This window comes from Lepidochelys kempii, chromosome 9 (assembly GCF_965140285.1).
Source record: "Lepidochelys kempii isolate rLepKem1 chromosome 9, rLepKem1.hap1, whole genome shotgun sequence".
In the NCBI taxonomy this organism is placed as follows: Eukaryota; Metazoa; Chordata; order Testudines; family Cheloniidae; genus Lepidochelys; species Lepidochelys kempii.
Window position 1 is genome coordinate 9,413,106 of NC_136388.1, and position 20,053 is coordinate 9,433,158.

General features: G+C 47.3%; 1 protein-coding gene across 5 annotated transcripts in view; it reads left to right on the forward strand.

The window, feature by feature from the left end:
• Positions 1-20,053, forward strand: part of MCF2L2 (MCF.2 cell line derived transforming sequence-like 2) — a 319,822-nt gene that overhangs the window by 66,659 nt on the left and 233,110 nt on the right. For all 5 annotated transcript variants that reach the window (XM_073359253.2, XM_073359256.2, XM_073359257.2 and 2 more), the window contains exon 2: positions 15,875-15,958. In XM_073359253.2, the coding sequence (XP_073215354.1) occupies positions 15,875-15,958 (84 nt within the window). The remainder of the gene's footprint in view (positions 1-15,874; positions 15,959-20,053) is intronic.

A 20,053-nucleotide genomic window follows, 5' to 3' on the forward strand; every position in this document is an offset into this window, starting at 1 on the left:
GTTCGAAAATAAATATTCCCTTGCAGCATTTGCAACCCAAATACTGCAGCGTGGGGAACCTATAAGAGAAAATGACATCAGTGATTCAATGGAAGAATAAATGGAACTGCTCTTGTTGTTTTTTTTCATGGTCTGAGAGAGTTTTAAAACAAAGAGCACAAATAGGGCTCTAAAACAAATCTTTCTGGTTTACTAATCCAAGGTGCATTTATAGATTTGGGATGGGGAATGGCTTGTTTAAAATACATGGATTGAAATTTACAAAATCAAATGGGGTTTAGATCGATATCTTCTATTACAATTAATGGGAGATACATGCCTAAAATCCCCTAGACTGCTTTGAAAATCTCAACCATGATGTTTCAGATGATTGAATCCTTTGAAATAAGGCAAAGGAAAATTTTGTTCATTAATTGAGCAGATGGTTTTTATTTAAAAAAAGTTTCATTTTATTTTCTCTTTGCAAACTAAATAGAGTGTGGTTATTGGTTTATTTCCAAAGAGACTGGACACCTGCAGCTCCTGACCAAGTCAATTGGGAACTGTATGCGCTCAGTAGCCTTGAAAACTCAGGGCTTGTATCTTAATTGTACTTCGGTTTTTTTTAAGTCCAACATTAACCTTCAGTTCACGTGTTTGTTTCTGACAAAATCTCTGATCCTGCGCACATCCCTGCCTGTTTTTTTTTTTCTTTTTTCACTGTGTCAATCTGAATTTTACACTCCGATTAGAATCATAGATTTGTGCTGGCTCGAGAGCAGAAGGCTGATCTCTACTCAGATCGTGGACGAGCTGAGTGGGAATTAGGATGACATCCTTCTTGAGTTTGACAAAGGTTTTCTTTCACTCCCAGGGTGTCTGCCTCCCCCCACATCCACATAACATGATATAAATGCAAGATACATCTTTCCACCCTCATTAAGGAGGGGATGAACTTTGCTCTGGAAATTTGTAACTCATGAGTCCAAGATTAGCAGCTTGAAATGGTGGGTTGATGCAGTTCCCTGGCATACTCAACAGCAGGCAGGGCAGTTGTAGTGGCCAGACACTAAAAAACAAAGAAACCCCAGTGTCCTGTTACGGCTGGTTGCCTCAGAGTCTTTCATTAAGCAATGAGGCACTGCTATGTCACTCTGCTAGACAGTCATGTCTTTCACTCTGGCAGCTCGCCTTTTGGACACTCATTTGGAAACCATTCGTTATCATTAGCATATAAACTAATTCAGCTTTGCTCAGCGAAGGGTGTGGCAAGGGGGACAAGATGATGTTTGGTTTCAGAGTAACAGCCGTGTTAGTCTGTATTCGCAAAAAGAAAAGGAGTACTTGTGGCACCTTAGAGACTAACCAATTTATTTGAGCATAAGCTTTCGTGAGCTACAGCTCACTTCATCGGATGCATACCGTGGAAACTGCAGCAGACTTTATATATACACAGAGAATATGAAACAATACCTCCTTCCACCCCACTGTCCTGCTGGTAATAGCTTATCTAAAGTGATCATCAGGTGGGCCATTTCCAGCACAAATCCAGGTTTTCTCACCCTCCACCCCCCCACACAAATTCACTCTCCTGCTGGTGATAGCCCATCCAAAGTGACAACTCTTTACACAATGTGCATGACAATCAAGTTGGGCTATTTCCTGCACAAATCCAGGTTTTCTCACATCCCCCCCACCCCCATACACACACAAACTCACTCTCCTGCTGGTAATAGCTCATCCAAACTGACCACTCTCCAAGTTTAAATCCAAGTTAAACCAGAACATCGGGGGGGGGGGTGTAGGAAAAAACAAGAGGACACAGGCTACCTTGCATAATGACTTAGCCACTCCCAGTCTCTATTTAAGCCTAAATTAATAGTATCCAATTTGCAAATGAATTCCAATTCAGCAGTTTCTTGCTGGAGTCTGGATTTGAAGTTTTTTTGTTTTAAGATAGCGACCTTCATGTCTGTGATTGCGTGACCAGAGAGATTGAAGTGTTCTCCGACTGGTTTATGAATGTTATAATTCTTGACATCTGATTTGTGTCCATTTATTCTTTTACGTAGAGACTGTCCAGTTTGACCAATGTACATGGCAGAGGGGCATTGCTGGCACATGATGGCATATATCACATTGGTGGATGTGCAGGTGAACGAGCCTCTGATAGTGTGGCTGATGTTATTAGGCCCTGTGATGGTGTCCCCTGAATAGATGATGTTTGTAATCAGCTGTTGATGGTGCAGCTCATGTGAGAGCTGTTTTTTGTGGGCTCTGCTCCAGGCCTGCCAGGAGTGAGGATGTGCAAGTATCCCAATCAGAAATGCAGCACCATGATTAAAGGGCCGGAAGCACCACCAGGAACCATGTCTGACTAACTTCCCTTAGAGTGAGGAATCATAAAGCATGACTGAGCAGTTTTCCCCTTCGAGATGAGTTTGTATCCCTGCAGCTTCTGCCCTAGAGGATTAAAAAGAGGAGCTGGGCCAGACAGAGGAGTACGGTAATTGCTTTTTTTCACAGAAAGAAAAAATGTGTGTGTGTGTGTGTGTGCAGAACTAATTTATGGGGTCTGATTCTGCTGTGACTTTTATGCCAGTCTTATGTTGGTGTAGCCTGGTGGCTCTCCTGGAGTAACTCTGCTCTCACGTTGGTGTAAGAGGAGAATCAGACCCACCGAGTCTTACATTTCTATAGGGCCAAAGGGCTGGATTCCCAGATAAATGTAGGTGTGGTTGTCACAGATCCACAGTATTGTGCAATGCCCCCAGATTTGGAACTGTCTCTTGGAGGAACCCCTTCAAGGATCCAGACCCCCAAGGGGTCTCACCCTTCAGGGTAGGCCACGTGGCCTCACTACTTCCTTTGACTAAACGTCTGCAGCTCCAACACCCCTGCTTCACACTGTGAACTCCGTTCAGTGAGTCCAGCCGAGGTAGCCTCCTGGTAGAGACTTGCCCACTGTTCAGGGATTAATGCACCTCACCAAGTATTTGTAGTGACACTCAGGCAGCATTGTCAAAACAGTCAGGTTTATCAGTTAACTGGAAAACAGCCTAGGAAGTCCTTAAACTATGTTTTAATCTTCATTTCTCCTAAATCCATTCTGGTTAGCTCAGAGTCCAGCCAAGCTGCAGTGAACTCTGTGTAAAGACCTTGTCTCTCTCTGTCTGACCTCCTTGGTCAGTTCCCAGGTGAGAGCCCTGACTCCTTCCAGCAGCCAACTCCTATTCCTCACTTCACAGCTCTCCAGTATTTTGTTCCCAAGCTGGGGTCTTTGCTCAGCTTCCCTGCTGAGAGGTGGGGAACTCCATCTCCCTTTGGGTCATTGGTGGTTAGGTGTCAATGGATTTGCCATGGTCTTGGATTTTCCATTGATGTGTGATTGGCTTTGGCCAGTCCTCTTTAATGACTCATTCAGGCTCAGCCATAAATGGCTGTCTCTCAGTCTGCCCTGAGAGCAACCAGGGAAACTGAGGCACACATAAGCTTCATAAAAATAGTATAGAAAATTCCTAGTGTGTCACAGTGGTGACTGGGAGCAAGAGAAGGAGCTCCCTTATCATTCTTAGCCCAATAATTGGTACTCACTTGAGTTTTGGGAGATCCTCAGGCAGGGCTTTGGAGCGGAGCCCGGAGCTGGAACGCGGAGCAGCTCCGGAGCAGTGGAGCTGCAGGTTTTTGCCTGGGGCTGGAGCAGAGCCAGAGCATAGCTCCAAAGCCCTGGCCTCAGGTCCAGTCCCCCATCTATCTGGTGGGGAGGAGGGATTTGAACTAGGATCTGCCACCTCTCAGATGAGTGGGGGATGATGTGGCACTCCCTCAGTCTCTCCTGTGGAAGCTGTTCCACTGTGGATAAATAATTTGTAAAGCCATTGGAGCAGGAGGACTGAATCCCAGGTCTCCCACCTCACGTGAGTTACTCTAACCACCCAGCCATAGAGCCACCTTCATACTTCCTCTCTGTCTGTCTCTCCAGCCCACTGACTCTTTCAGGAATATGCATTTTGCTGCTGTCGTGAAAGTGTTGCCCAAATTTGGCCAAGTTATCAGCCATGCTCCCACCTGCTCATTAGAGACTTGTTAGAGTTTAGCCTCTAAATTCTCCAAACAGTCCATCTGCACTGAGCATGCTCCCTCTCCTCATGGCTCCGATGTGTGACCAGATTGTGCATGCACTGTCCACACACAGTGATTGAGCATATTCCATTTTAGGCCTGCGGGGACTGAGCAGGACTGTCCTTCAATTGATCTTCCTGTCTGTGGGGGCCACTGTGGTTACAAACACCAGAACTGAGAGCAGGGACTTTGTCTCTCCTGTGCTTTCAGTGATCCCCTGCTGGTGCCCAGGTGGCATGGAGAAGAAGCAGGAGACAGCCTGACTAAGATGCAGGAGAGTGAGGAACCCGGAGTTGAGGTGTGTGGGGGGAGATGTGAAGAGCAGGGTAAGGGGCAGAGACAGGAGCGGAGGGACATGAAAATAGGAGTGGTGGGGGAGGGAGCAGGAGTCAGGAATGGAGAAAAGGCAGAAGCCACAGAAGTTCTCAAAAACATGAAAATGGCTTTAAAAGAATTAATAAATGTGAGGTTTTCTTTATGATACCATCTTGTTTTTAAGCCTTTAAGATGGCTGTTTTCAAGCTTTTTCTCTGCAACCACAAAGGGTAGAAACTTCCTTTTCAAAGGAAAGCTGAGATTCTCGGGTAATTAACTGACTCCAAGAACTGGAGCTTTAAGAAAAGTGTCAAGTCTCATGAGACTTGCAATAAAATCGTGAGAGTTGGCAACACTATAACTTGAATATTGAAACAAGGAGTCCAGTGGCACCTTAAAGACGACTCCTTGTTGTTTTTGTGGATACAGACTAACACGGGTACCCCCTGATACCTGAATGTTGAAGAGCCAGAAGATGCTAAATAAATTGTTTGGATCACTATGTTAACTTGTACCTTCTCACAACCTTTCATTAGCTGCTTCACCTGTCTCTTCTTGTACCTGTGAGTTACCCCTGCTTAGATTCCCTTTAGACCAGCGTTGTCCAATAGAAATTCGATGCTAGCCATACTGCTAGCCACACCTGTGGTTTTGAATTTTTCTTATTAGCTACATTATAAAAAAGCCACATGCATTAGCCACAGTTCAATAGCCTATTAGCCACATGTGGCTAGTGGCGAACGTATTGGACACCACTGCTTTAGACTGTTTCACCTACCTGCCAAAGTGTAATGTACACCACCTTGCCCATCCTTTCTGAATTTGTTGGACAGTGGTTAGACTACAGAGGAAATCTCGTATGGACTGTAAGGAAAAATCTCCCCAGTCAGTGGCATCGACAAGACCTAGGTCCTAGCAAGCCTCGTTTCTATGACTTCATTTTGTCCTTTCCCACAAAAATCCGTTGGTGCGCAAAAGAGCATCAAAACCAGAAAAATTATATTTTAAAAAACAAACTCAAAAGCAACTATAAAAGGGGACACCAAACCACTCAGCCCAAGGCTGGTTAGCATTAGTCATGCATTTTATGTTTGCCAATGCGATGAAGGCAAGTCGCTTGTTTGTTTGTTATAATCTCCAGTACCCTGGAGCAACAGTAGCAGAGTCTGTCGTATTAGCAATGAGAGTAATGTTTTAGCTCATCTAATCCGTCCACCAAAGCCTAGCTAGACTCATGGGAAGTGAGTAGTTGTGATTAACTCTGCCACAGACAATGCCCAAACCTATGCCCCATTTTCACAACAGTGTCGACAAGCTGTGTGCCTTCCATATGAAATCAGTAGCAGTAGTGAAGCTCCTAGAAGACTTCGTGGAGACTCTGACACTTCCCTCTTTATGGGATCAAAATTCTGCTTGGAAGGTTTTCGTTTTTATTTGTTTGTAAGATTTTATTTATTTCTTGCGTTTTATTCTGTCACGTTGCCATTAGAGATGTCCCTCAGTTAGATCCAAATTCCCACAAAATTTGGAGGTGCCAAAGTGGGTTTTGGTGATGATGCATTTCTGATCATTATTATAGTGATTCAGAAATTAAGGGGAACTTTGAAGTGAGACCCTGACTGATTTGGGGACATAAGAGACCCTTGAACTACCAAAGGTTTGGAGAAGTTTGTCCGCATATTTTGAAGTCTGTGCCCAGGGATTGCTGATCCCTCTCTACCGAGGTTCATTTGATCCAATCTTTGCTTGACCATATGCCGGTGGAGCTGTGCATGCCGTTGCTCTGGGGCTGGGCTCTGGAATATAAATCAGGCTGGCTGATTTCTGTTTCTTTTATGAATAACTAAAACCATGCTAACCAATTTATTTGAGCAGAAGCTTTCGTGAGCTACAGCTCACTTCATCGGATGCATACTGTGGAAACTGCAGAAGACATTATATACACAGAGACCATGAAACAATGCCTCCTCCCACCCCACTCTCCTGCTGGTAATAGCTTATCTAAAGTGATCACTCTCCTTACAATATGACAGGTTTCAGAGTAGCAGCCGTGTTCGTCTGTATTCGCAAAAAGAAAAGGAGAACTTGTGGCACCTTAGAGACTAACCAATTTATTTGAGCATGAGCTTTCGTGAGCTACAGCTCACTTCATCGGATGCATACTGTGTGTATATAATGTCTTCTGCAGTTTCCACAGTATGCATCCGATGAAGTGAGCTATAACTCACGAAAGCTCATGCTCAAATAAATGGGTTAGTCTCTAAGGTGCCACAAGTCCTCCTTTTCTTTCTCCTTACAATGTGTATGATGATCAAGTTGGGCCATTTCCAGCACAAATCCAGGTTTTCTCACCCTCCGCCCCCCGCCACACAAACTCACTCTCCTGCTGGTAACAGCCCATCCAAAGTGACCTCTCTCTTTACAATCTGTATGATAATCAAGGTGGGCCATTTCCAGCACAAATCCAGGTTTTCTCACCCTCCGCCCCCCGCCACACAAACTCACTCTCCTGCTGGTAACAGCCCATCCAAAGTGACCTCTCTCTTTACAATCTGTATAATAATCAAGGTGGGCCATTTCCAGCACAAATCCAGGTTTTCTCACTCCCCACCCCCCCCTCCAAAAACCACACACACAAACTCACTCTCCTGCTGGTAATAGCTTATCCAAAGTGACCACTCTCCTTGCAATGTGTATGAAAATCAAGGTGGGCCATTTCCAGCACAAATCCAGGTTTTCTCACCCCTCCCCCCCCAAAAAACACACACACACAAACTCACTCTCCTGGTGGCAATAGCTCATCCAAAGTGACCACTCTCCCTACAATGTGCATGATAATCAAGATGGGCCATTTCCAGCACAAATCCAGGTTTTCTCACCCCCCCCCACAAACTCACTCTCCTGCTGGTAATAGCTCATCCAAACTGACCACTCTCCTTACAATGTGTATGATTATCAAGGTGGGCCATTTCCAGCATAAATCCAAGTTTAACCAGAACGTCGGGGGGGGGGGCATTAGGAAAAAACAAGGGGAAATAGTCTACCTTGCATAATGATTTAGCCACTCCCAGTATCTATTTAAGCCTGAATTAATAGTATCCAATTTGCAAATGAATTCCAATTCAGCAGTTTCTCGCTGGAGTCTGGATTTGAAGTTTTTTGTTGTAAGATAGCGACCTTCATGTCTGTAATTGCGTGACCAGAGAGATTGAAGTGTTCTCCGACTGGTTTTTGAATGTTATAATTCGTGACGTCTGATTTGTGTCCATTTATTCTTTTACGTAGAGACTGTCCAGTTTGACCAATGTACATGGCAGAGGGGCATTGCTGGCACATGATGGCATATATCACATTGGTGGATGTGCAGGTGAACGAGCCTCTGATAGTGTGGCTGATGTGATTAGTCCCTGTGATGGTGTCCCCTGAATAGATATGTGGGCACAGTTGGCAACGGGCTTTGTTGCAAGGATAAGTTCCTGGGTGAGTGGTTCTGTTGTGTGGTATGTGGTTGTTGGTGAGTATTTGCTTCAGGTTGCGGGGCTGTCTGTAGGCAAGGACTGGCCTGTCTCCCAAGATTTATGAGAGTGTTGGGTCATCCTTTAGGATATGTTGTAGATCCTTAATAATGCATTGGAGGGGTTTTAGTTGGGGGCTGAAGGTGACGGCTAGTGGCGTTCTGTTATTTTCTTTGTTAGGCCTGTCCTGTAGTAGGTAACTTCTGGGAACTCTTCTGGCTCTATCAATCTGTTTCTCTACTTCCGCAGGTGGGTATTGTAGTTGTAAGAAAGCTTGACAGAGATCTTGTAGGTGTTTGTCTCTGTCTGAGGGGTTGGAGCAAATGCGGTTGTATCGCAGAGCTTGGCTGTAGACGATGAATCGTGTGGTGTGGTCAGGGTGAAAGCTGGAGGCATGCAGGTAGGAATAGCGGTCAGGCCAGTCCTTGCCTACAGACAGCCCCACAACCTGAAGCAAATATTCACCAACAACCACATACCACACAACAGAACCACTAACCCAGGAACTTATCCTTGCAACAAAGCCCGTTGCCAACTGTGCCCACATATCTATTCAGGGGACACCATCACAGGGACTGATAACATCAGCCACACTATCAGAGGCTCGTTCACCTGCACATCCACCAATGTGATATATGCCATCATGTGCCAGCAATGCCCCTCTGCCATGTACATTGGTCAAACTGGACAGTCTCTACGTAAAAGAATAAATGGACACAAATCAGACGTCAAGAATTATAACATTCAAAAACCATTATGCAAGGTAGACTATTTCCCCTTGTTTTTTCCTAACCCCCCCCCCCCGACATTCTGGTTAAACTTGGATTTATGCTGGAAATGGCCCACCTTGATAATCATACACATTGTAAGGAGAGTGGTCAGTTTGGATGAGCTATTACCAGCAGGAGAGTGAGTTTGGGGAGGGAGGGGTGGAGGGTGAGAAAACCTGGATTTGTGCTGGAAATGGCCCATCTTGTTTATCATACATATTGTAAGGAGAGTGATCACTTTAGATAAGCTATTACCAGCAGGAGAGTGGGATGGGAGGAGGTATTGTTTCATGGTCTCTGTGTATATAATGTCTTCTGCAGTTTCCACAGTATGCATCCGATGAAGTGAGCTGTAGCTCACGAAAGCTTATGCTCAGATAAATTGGTTTGTCTCTAAGGTGCCACAAGTACTCCTTTTTCTTTTTGCGAATACAGACTAACACGGCTGTTACTCTAAAACCATGCTGGTTTTGCTGCCTTTGTATCCCCGGCACCCTAAAAACCTTGAGGCGGAAACATACCGAAAGAAAGATTTAGTTTTTTCTTAGGACATTTGTTCATGGGGGAAGGAATTTCCCGCACTAGATTTTTACCATGACTAGTACACAGGGACCTTCACGGCTAGGGTTTCTAGGTGCTACCACAATATCAAATAAATTCAGAGCAGCTGGCCTGCTTTGGCGGCTCAGTGAAAAGATACGGTGGTGGGTTCCAGAACAATCTCTGAACATGTGGGCCTCTGTTTCCCCTGCCTTAGTTTGTGTGAAGTGTGTGCAAAGCTCTGCCATCCATGTGAGTGGAGAACTCTGATCTAGTGGCATCCTATGCCCACTGTGTACGTGAGTAAATGACAACACAAGGTGCTCTTCAGGGGAAATTAGGCCCTTGGGCCATTAATTTGTGGGGATCAGGGAGTGATGAGGGTCTCTGGAGCAGGGACTGAGGAATTCGGGAGTACTTTTATACTGTTGCAGTGTGACTCTCAATTTGCACAGCATAGTGCAAGCTGGGAAGGGGCATCTAGTAAAAACGGGAGCAAAGAATGGGTCTGATCAGACCCTCACAATAACTGTGACAAATTCTGTATCTAAAACAAAACCCTGTGGATGAGTTTGCTGGCTCGAAAAGAAAATCAGATTTCTGTGCCATGCAAAGCGCTGACTGGTTTTGGTGAGGGGAGAAACTAAACAGAACATGTAGGCTTGGAAGGGGATAGCAAATGCCGTGGCTAGCTATGCCATTGCTGCAAAGCTATGGGACTCCCGCAGGGCACAACGGGGGCTTGTGGGCTCTAGCAAGGACTCTTTGGTGGCTACAAACGTCTACACTCAATTGTGGTGGTGCTGTTCCTGATTCAGGCTGCTCCGGTTTTAAAGTAGCATGGTTGTAAATGGGCAGCAACCATGAGTGACTTTCCTTCTGGTGGCGGGTGCTGTCTTCAGAGCCGGCTCGTCAGCCACAGAGCAGCTACAGCAGGGGCAGCAGCCATGCAAGTGTCCGCCATTTTGCTCTGCTCCTCTGTGTTTCATCCCTGCCTGGCGGGGACAGAGTTAGGTTCAGCTGTCTGCCCTTGCAGCCCTTGGCCTCTCTGAGACTGTTATCATCTAGTTAAAAGCCTGTTTCCTGAGGGAGCTTCATGAGATGTAATTGTGAGGGTCACGGAGAAAGGAGGGACACACGAGTCATTCGGTCTCATCCCAGCACATTTCACTACAACACAAACCATAGATTGCAGCACACTCAGGCCTCTCTTCTCCATTGCCCTGTGCTGTTTTTACACAGCTCCAGCAGTACAGAAGGACTGTACAAGTCAGCAGATCTTGGAGACTTTCCGGGTAGTTAGGGTTGCCAGGTGTTCAGTTTTCGACCGGAACACCTGGTGGAAAAGGGACCCTGGCGGCGCCGGTCAGTACTGCTGACTGGGCCATTAAAAGTCCGGTTGGCGGCACAACGGGCTAAGGCAGGCTCCCTACCTGGCTCTGTGCGGCTCCCCAGAAGCAGTGACACATCCCTCAGCTCCTAGGTGGAGGTGCAGCCAGGGGGACTCCGTGTGCTGCCCCCACACAGAACCCCGGCTCTGCAGCTCCCATTGGCTGGCCAATGGGCGTTGGGGGGAGCAGTGCCTGCAGGGGGAGGCAGCACGCGCCATGCAAAGCCACCTGGCTGCGCCTCCGCCTCAGAGCTGAGGGACATGTCACTGCATCCAGGGAGCCGCCTGAGGTAAGTGTCTCCCAGAGCCAGCACCCAAACTGCCTCTTGGAGACTGCACCCCGCTCCCCCTCTTTCACTCCAACCCCCTATCCCAGCCCTGAGCGCCCTCCCGCACACAAACTCCCTCCCGGAGCCCACACCCCAACTCGTAACCCCCTCCCGCACTCCAAACCCCTTGGCCCCAGCTCGGAGCCCACTCCTGCACCGTGAACTCCTCATCTCTGGCCCCCACCCTGGAGCCCAGCCCCCCAGCCCAGAGCCCTGACTCCCTCCCAACCCCCTGCCTCAGTTACTGTACTGGTTACTCTACTTTTACTGGTGAAAATGAGCAAGTGAGTGAGGGGAAGGGATGGAGCCTTGGGGAAGGGGGTGGGGCAAGGGTGTTCAGTTTTGTGAGATTAGAAAGTTGGCCACCCTATGGGTAGTGCGGAGGGATTCTCCAGGGTGTGCAGTATTGGTTTAATGAGTCTCTACCACCCTCCATGGTAGCCCCGGCTCAGGCACTATGGCCGAGGGGAGAGGTGGGGGGGGGGCAGACAGCATGTGCAGAGCATTGCTGCACTTGGGGTGTACTCAGCTGCTGGATGTCTACTGTGGGGCCGTGGCAGCCAAGCATCAGTCAGCGTGTTCTCAGTCGGCTCTAATTTATGTCAGGTGAGACTGGCCCTGCTCCTTGGGTTCCTACAATGGGTAGATCTCAGCTGGACTTCACAATGAGGCTCTCAGGCTAGGCTTTCCAGCAACGTTGAGTGGGAGAAATTTCCTTTCACTGGACAGTGACAAGGCATTCTGGAGCCAGGGCTATAAAGTGTCTTAAACCCCAAACCATGTGGGAGGCGTGTTTCGATAGAAGAGAGAGTCTAGCTTGGTTGTTCAGGGCAGCACCCTTTGTAGTCATTGAGAGAAGGTAAACCCTGCTGCTCTGTGCCCTACAAAGCTAGTGGATGAGTTTGATCAAAGGCTGTGTTTGCTGTCTGTATGGGGGGCGGGGGATGAACCCAAATAAGCTGGTGCCAAACTGTGAACACGTCTGTTATACAGTGGAGTCAACCTGCGTTGCTGTCTCTGCTCACAGAGGCTGTGCCAATTTAGCTGGTTGTCGTCAGTACCAGGGCGGTTCCCACCCGTCCCCAATTGAGTAGGACGGTCCTGGCTTCCACAGCGCTATCCCTATGACTAGACTCCAGGCTTAAGAAAAGCCACAAACTGCTTTGCTGCGATACCAGCTGGGGATGTGAGGCACAGAATCACGCCAGCCTCAGGTCACAGTGGTGATTCAATGGTGCAGCGTGCCTCAGTCGGCATCCTAAAGGCAAGATCCTGCCAGCTGATGGAGGAAGAGACCTGGGTTCTCTTCCCAGCTGTGTGACCTTGAGCAAGACACCTCACCCCTCTGTTTTCCTTCCCACCCTCTGTCTCTCTTGCCTGTGTAGATTGTAAGATCTTCGGGACAGGGACTGTGTCTTATAATGTGTTTGCAGCCCTGATCTTGAGTGAGGCCTCTAGGCAGTAGATGAAACCGCTCCCCTCACCTGCCCCATGAGCCCCACTCAAACCAGCCACTCTGTTGGTGGATGCTGGTTCCACAGCCATTCATTAGCATCATCTCCCGATTTCTTCCAGCCATCCACAGTGCCCAGGGCCAGAGCGGTGGCAGGGGTTGATAACCTTGCTAATTGGTTGGGTAAACAAAATGGAAATACATCCATCAATAATGCATGGCCTCAGCTGCTGTCGTTCATGCCAGATGTATTGATTTCTTTGGTTTAAATTCCGCCGGGAGGCGGAGCCTCAAGACCAAGGATGGAGTGGGGTGTGGGGGAAGGTTTTTCCAAAAATTGTTATATATTAATTGTATTATGGCCGAGTCTAGGGGCCCCAGTTCTAGTCCCTGGCCCCCTGTACTAGCGTTGTAAAAACACAGAACTGAAGGACAGTCCCTGCCCCAAAGAGCGAGTTTGTCGTACTTTTCAAAATCGATTAAAACCGTGGTTTGTACTCAATGTTTTAATGATTATGTTGATACATTTTTTGGTACATTCTTACTTGTCCCCTCTTCTCTCCTACCCTTACACCTCTCCCCTGTGTCACCAACATTCTGATGAGCCCTGTTTGCTAAGGTTAACCGGAAAGCCAGCTGGCAATGCCTGCAAGCTATAATGATCTTGTCTAACAGCTGGTGTGGCTGCTAAATCGAAGGGAAGTATTTCATAAAGCTGAGCTCCTCCCACGATGGTTTGGACTAATGGGGGCCAAAGTAAACTTCGGCATCAGCGAGTGAGACACCCATTGGCTGCCATGAGTTGTGCCCACTTACACCAGGGCTAAATGTGGCCTGTGAAACTATCAGACTGCAGCAGCAAGAGTTGGCAGAGCTGTGTGTGTGTGCCCTTGCTGGCTCACATGCCCAGTTATATAAGCACTACAGTTCAGTTTCATGTTATTCCACATAGCATCTGTCCCTAACGCTGGGCCCTGGGAGGACGTTGCAAGGTCGGAGGATCCCATCCTGCGCCTTTTGAAGTCCAGTGGGTCTTTGCAACTCTGTTACCAGCCTCAGCAGAGGGGCTATTCACTGACCAGTCAGAGAGGCTGATCTCCACTCTCAAGGTATCCCTGCTTGGTAGAGTTGTGGCCCACTAGCAGGGTTCCCTGGTGTGGAAGCTTAGATTGCCACTGCCCAAGCTGTGTTCTTTGAATAAATACAGGGCAGCTAATATCAATCCTACCACCTTTTGGAAACACTGATTGTTTTCCTCCCTGCACCAGCCCTCCTCTCCCTGTGATTGACTTTCTGCTCCCTTGCTAGTGTGACCCCGGCTGTTCTGAGAAGACCCCCACCCCCGACTTTTCTTTAATTTATATTATATTGATCTCCCCTGGTTTTTGGAAAAAAGACTGAAAGAACCAAAAAAGGAAAAGAATGGGAGGAAAGGGGGAAGAGGGGCCCAGGGTGCGGGGGGAAAAGGAGAGTGACCTCTGTTTCCATTCCCTCGGAATTAATCAGATTTCAAAAAAGTTGCACCAAATCTTTATTCTCTGCAGTGTTAAATGAGCTTTATCTGCCAGGTCAGCCCTGGCACTGTGCTAAGCTTCTGTCCATGGAGGCAGCCTCTTCTTCCATCTCGCCATTTGGCTACCAGCGCTGCTCCAGAGAATCAGGCTTCACGTGAGTTGGCGTGTTTCCATGATGATGGGATCTATCCCAAAACACTGTTCTGGGAAGTAATTTTTAAGGAGAGATGCATCATCATAGTAACTCTCCTGTCTGCCTGCAGCCAGAAGGACTGAATCCTGGTACTTTTCTAACTCTTTGCTCTGTCAGTGAGAAGAATACCTAAGTAACCACAGAAATGAGGGTAAGCAGCACTCAGCAGCCATTGTAAATGATTGTGCCAATTGGAGATCTTGAGTGGGGGGTTAATTTAACATCATAGCCCCCTTGGCTAATTTATGCGACTCTGTGGAGGCCCAGACCCTGGCTCCTGTGGGTGAGGGTGTGCAGGCTCATGTCCCTAGAGGGAGGCTGTTCTGTTGCATGGATTTTTTTTTTCCTTTGCATTTGATGCCTGGAGCAGAAGCTACTCCGCATTCTCTGCATATATTTACTCATTTTTCTGTAAGAGGGCAATGACCCTAGCACCCTCCGGTTAGCCTGTCTTAAAGCTTTGGCAGGATTCACTGGGCTCAAACTGATCTGCTGAAACCAGGCCAGAGCCGTATATTTGTAGAGAATGAGGGGAGTCAGGATGTTTTACCAGTTGATGTTGCTCAGTTTAAAGACCAGCACCGTAATCCCAGCGTTTTTGGAAAGCTGCTGAGATGGGTCCCTCTGACCCTATTGGCAAGTTCGCCCCAGATTATAGGTGGCACTTGAAGTTCTGACATTCTAATGCCTGTATATTGAGAGGAAAGATGGACTTGTGGTTAAAGCAGTGGATTGAGATGTCGGAGAAATAGGCTTAATTCAGAGCTCTGCCATGCAGGCCCTAAGTGATTTTGAGCGAGTCACTTAGTCTCTCTGGACCTCAATTCCCCATCTGTAAAATGGGGATATTGTGCTTCCTTTCTTCATCCTTTGTTCTGTCTATTTATCTTGTACACTCTGCAGGGCCGGGACTGTCTCCTACTATATGTTTGTATAGCACCTAGTACAATTGGACCTGGCTGGCAAACATTAAGAAACGCCGATCTATCCCCCTGTAAATGAACCGTTTCAGAACCAAGCTGAAATAAGCCCGTGAGGCCCCACATTCTGGAGAGGAAAGAGTCTAACTCATTCAGTGTAAGATTGTGGTTCCTGACCACTAAATGCATCCAGTTAGAATCCACAGATTGACGCACCCTGCCCCTTGCTATCTTTAGCTACTTTTAAATCTTTACTTCAAAAGAGCAGGCTTTGTTTTGGTGAGAAGAAAGCCCCATAGTTCCTTATTTCCTCCTTGGGCAATGTATTTTCTTGTTGTGAAAAAAAAACATCAGCAAAGGAAGCGGGGTGGGGGGAAGGGGGCTGGTCAGTTACTCAAAAAGCCCTTCTGTGGTGTGCAAAGGAAAGGGGGGGGGTGGAACATGGTACTGTATCTAAAATAGCCATCACTGTTTCAAAGGACTGAAATGCTGCTTTATCTGGGAGCCCAGATGCAGTGGCTTAATATGAAACATGAAGTTGCAAAGAGAGGCCCGTCGTCTTGAGCAAACTTGTGACAAGCTCTGCTAAATCTATTGGAATCACTTTATGAAACGCGCGCTCTGCAAACACAGGACAATAGATAAAGTAACTGGGCTGGAGATGGGACTTTCTGTATCATAAGCTTCTCCGCTGTGAAGAGTCATATGATAACATTTGAGCCAACGATTATGCCAGGCTCTTAACCTCTGAGTATATCCTTTGTCTTGCTGGGTTCTAATGGAGGGTGAAGGGTCTGGTTAACTCAGTGAGGGTTTCTCTTTTCACTTGTACAGATGAAATCATGCAGCAGGAGATAAGGCCGCTGGTCGCAGTGGATATAATTGAGCAGCTCCACAGGCAATTTGCCATCCTGTCAGGTAAGGACTGAATTTAAATTGTATTCTTGGATTCTTTTGGAAACCTGCTGAGATTTACCACATTGGCTGTTTCGCATCCTCCCAGCTCTGCACTGCAGTGGCAACAACCTTTTTAATGTTGTCCATGGACAGAATGGTTAATATTTCTCCTTGGTAGTATGTGGAGTTGATTAAACACCACCTCCTCGTTCTTGGTTTTCAGGCAACAGTCCTCCCTCCGACCCCCCCACCCACTTCCAATCAATTAGATATCAATTAGATTTAAAAGGGAAGAAACTAACGTAGCATTTATTTATATTTTCAAAAGGTGTATATATGTTTCACATGGTGTATTTGGTTTGTTTGGGAGCTTGGTTTGTCCATCCCCCCGCTGGTTTTGTGTTAGGAATGATTCACTTGAAATATAAGGCTATCATCTTTTCAAATGATTTGTGATTATTTCGCATTTCTTCTATTGTTCCCCAGGTTTGCATGACACTTTACAGAAACCCCAAAAGGACGTGACTCCTAAGAGAGCTAGTAGATCGTTAAATGTTTACTTAGTATGTAACCAACAATTTAGCATCAATATTTTGTCTACGGCAGAGGACTAAGAATTATGGTATAGGTTTTTGAATTGTCTGTGATGCTGACTGCCTGGATGACCTTTGGCAGGTCACTTAACTTCTCTGCCTCCGTTTCCTCATTGATAAAACAGCAATTTTGCTTCCCTGCTTGAGGTTTCACTCATTCATAACTGTAATGTGCTTTTAGATCCTCAAATTTAAGGCACTTTCTCTTTCTCCAAACAAAAATTCACTTTTATGAATGTCCTCAAACACCGAATGAAAGCGTCAGAAATAGCATTATGGCAAGTTTGTGTTTTTTATTCAAACGAATGGTCTTGCACTTTGTAGGGTTCATCCAGCTCTGTTCATGCAGATTGGCCTGTTGAGGGTGTGCATATCAATGCAAATGATGAGCATTCTTATGATTTAGCACTGCCTCTCACACGTAGTAGGGAAACACCTCTACTTCTGGCTTACCAAACCGAGGCTCAGAAAAGTTCAGGGCCCTGTTCTGCAAGGTACTGAGCAATTCCAGTGAGGAGTGGACCGTAGGGCGCTCTGCATGAGAGCTGGTTGGGAATTTCTCGACAAAATGCTTTTTGTAGGAAATGCCTATTTGCCAAAATTGAAATGTTTTGGTTTTAGTGGTCCAGGATGGAATTTATGGTCAAAATACGTATGAGATGTGTGGGCGGGGGGAAACCTGGATTTTTGCTGGAAATGGCCCAACTTGATTATCATACACATTGTAAGGAGAGTGATCACTTTAGATAAGCTATTACCAGCAGGAGAGTGGGGTGGGGGGAGAGAAAACCTTTTGTAGTGGTAAACACCCATTTTTTCATGCTTTGTGTGTATAAAAAGATCTTCTACACTTTCCACGGTATGCATCCGATGAAGTGAGCTGTAGCTCACGAAAGCTTATGCTCAAATAAATTGGTTAGTCTCTAAGCTGCCAAAAGTACTCCTTTTCTTTTTGCGAATACAGACTAACACGGCTGTTACTCTGATACGTATGAGAGAGACCCATCTCAGAATCATCAGTAGCCCAGTGGTTAGATCACTCAGTTGGTATGTGGGCGACCTAGGTTCAAGGCTATGCTCTGCTTGATTGAGAGCAAGGACTTGGGAAATATGTGTTGGGCCACTGAGACTCAGGTGGAGTGGAGACTTGATGAATACTTTAACCACAGGCTATTTTGGGTGGGTGTCTCCCCGTTTTTTTTTTCTTTTTGTGAAGAATTTCAAAAGATCTCGGTTTTGTTCCAATGCAGAACAAAAACAAATTCCAAAACCTTGAAGTTTTCACAAAATGGAATTCTTATTTTCCAGCCAGCCCTACTCAGCACCTTGCTGGATCAGACAGCCCTAAACAATGTGTCTAGCAAGTCAGGTGGGTTTGACTGAGTTTTGGAATTGGGAATCTTAGGTTTGAGTTCTGATGCTGCTATGTTACCTTGGATATGTCACTCAATGTATTTGAGGCTCAGTTTTCCCATTTCTAAAATGCGGGTAATGATAATGAAGTTAACAGGATTTAAAAAAAAATCTTCTTTAATAATCTACAGACAGAAACATGGATAATTATTACTAAATTACAGTAAGTTAAAACCATGTGACGAGGAATACAGCTAAGATACAAGTGGGAATTGCAAGCTGCAGAAATTTTGTACTCTTCTGGGTAGATGAGTTTAACGAGAGATTAATGTATTGCAACGAGATCATTTGAGCCTATCCTGCTGTTGCAGTGCTGTATCTCAGTGCTGTTTAGAGCCGGGACTCTCTGGAGCTTTCTGGGTAACTTCCCAAGATGTTCCAGGGGGGAGGTAGGTGTGTGCAAGTCCCATAGAGACAAACCTTGACTCAGGCACGCTCTACAGATACAGCTACCCTTCTGTGCCCAGCCCCATCTCCTCCACAGAGGTGGAGATCCAGGCACCTCCTCTGCTGCCTTATAGGGGGGTGAGGTTGCTGGAAAGTGATGCCAGGAGCTGGCAGTGCTCCATGTGCATCTCTGCATGGGTGGTTGGGTTTCCCTGCTTGAGTGACAATCAGGAAGAGAGCCTGTGAGTCAAGAGCACCCCCCATCCTTTCCTCCCAACACTGAAGTCAGCTGACCTCTCTGGAGCTGTCAATTGGCAAAGGAGCCAAAGAGCTCCCCCAGCAGGTAAGTGTAGTACCTGCAATTGTTGTACAGGGCAACATCGGCAACATAGGGCCCTGTAACCTGTCCCCAGAACCTCCACCCCAAATCCTGTAGTTAAGGGACTTCCTGTGCCCCCTTCTTTCCATGCCCAAAGGCAGCTTTGCAGGGGCAAAAGCCACCCTCCCAGTCGGCTCTTGCCCAGAGGACAGAGCCCCCTACCCTGAGGATGGACCAGAGCCATGCAGACAGACACACAGACACACACACACACACCCCCGCTGGTTGAAGAAGAGCCCTGTTCATCAAGCAGCGACTGACGGGCTCTAGAGCAGACTGGATTAGGCAGAGGGCAGAGTGCTTGCACTCCAGCTGGCAGTGTTATGGGGCTGTGGAGCAGTCAGTTTGTCTGTGCTTTGGGGAAGAGGGAAGCCAGGTATCCACGAGTCCAGCTCTGTAACTATAAACTTGTTTGGTCCAACCCTCACCACCGTGACCTATTTCAGTGTGTAATATGCGGCACTGCATGGTGATGTGAGAAGCAGCCTGGCCATGACTGAGAGCCGGGGGAGTTGGGGTCTGTCTGGTGGTGACTCAGCCACAGTGGCTTTTTTAAACCATTCTCCTCACTGCCTTTGGCTTTTGCTCATGATTTAAATGGTGTCGTTGAGTGATGATTCGATCTTATCTCCATGGGAGACGGGCTGGTTCAGAGGGTTTCTGTCTGACTCCCAGTGTTCATCTGACAACCACCATTGATAACTATCTTCAGTCCGCAGGCAGGCCGAGGACAGCGTGGAGAGTGAACTGGCTCCTTCGCTTCTCTTCTGCATTCGCTCGTTCTGGTGTTGCCAATACTGTGGCATCCCCCTATCGTGCCTAACAAACTACACAACACACACCCACAAGAACAGCCATCCTGAGTCAGAGCAATGGTCCATTGAGCCCAGGGGTGGGCAAACTTTTTAGCCCAAGGGCCACAGCTGAGTATGGACATTGTATGGCGGGCCATGAATGTTCATGAAATTGAGGGTTGGGGTGCAGGAGGGGGTAAGGGCTCCAGCTGGGGTGTGGGCTCTGGGGTGCAGGAGGGTGGGACCGAGGGGTTCGGAGGGCGGCCAACAGGAGCTGCGGGGGTGGTGCTTGGGGTGGGGGCAGTGTGCAGATCCCCCTGACTGCCCCTACGTGTAGGAGCTTTAGGGGGGACATGCTGCTGCTTCCGGGAGCCATGTGGAGCTACGGCATAGGGGGAGCGGGGCAAGCCCGGGACCCCGCTCTCTGGCAGGAGTTTGAGGGCCAGATTAAAATGTCTGAAGGGCCGGATGCAGACCCTGGGCCGTAGTTTGCTCACCCCTGTTCTAGCCCAATATCCTGTCTTCCAACAGTGGCCAATGCCAGGTGCTC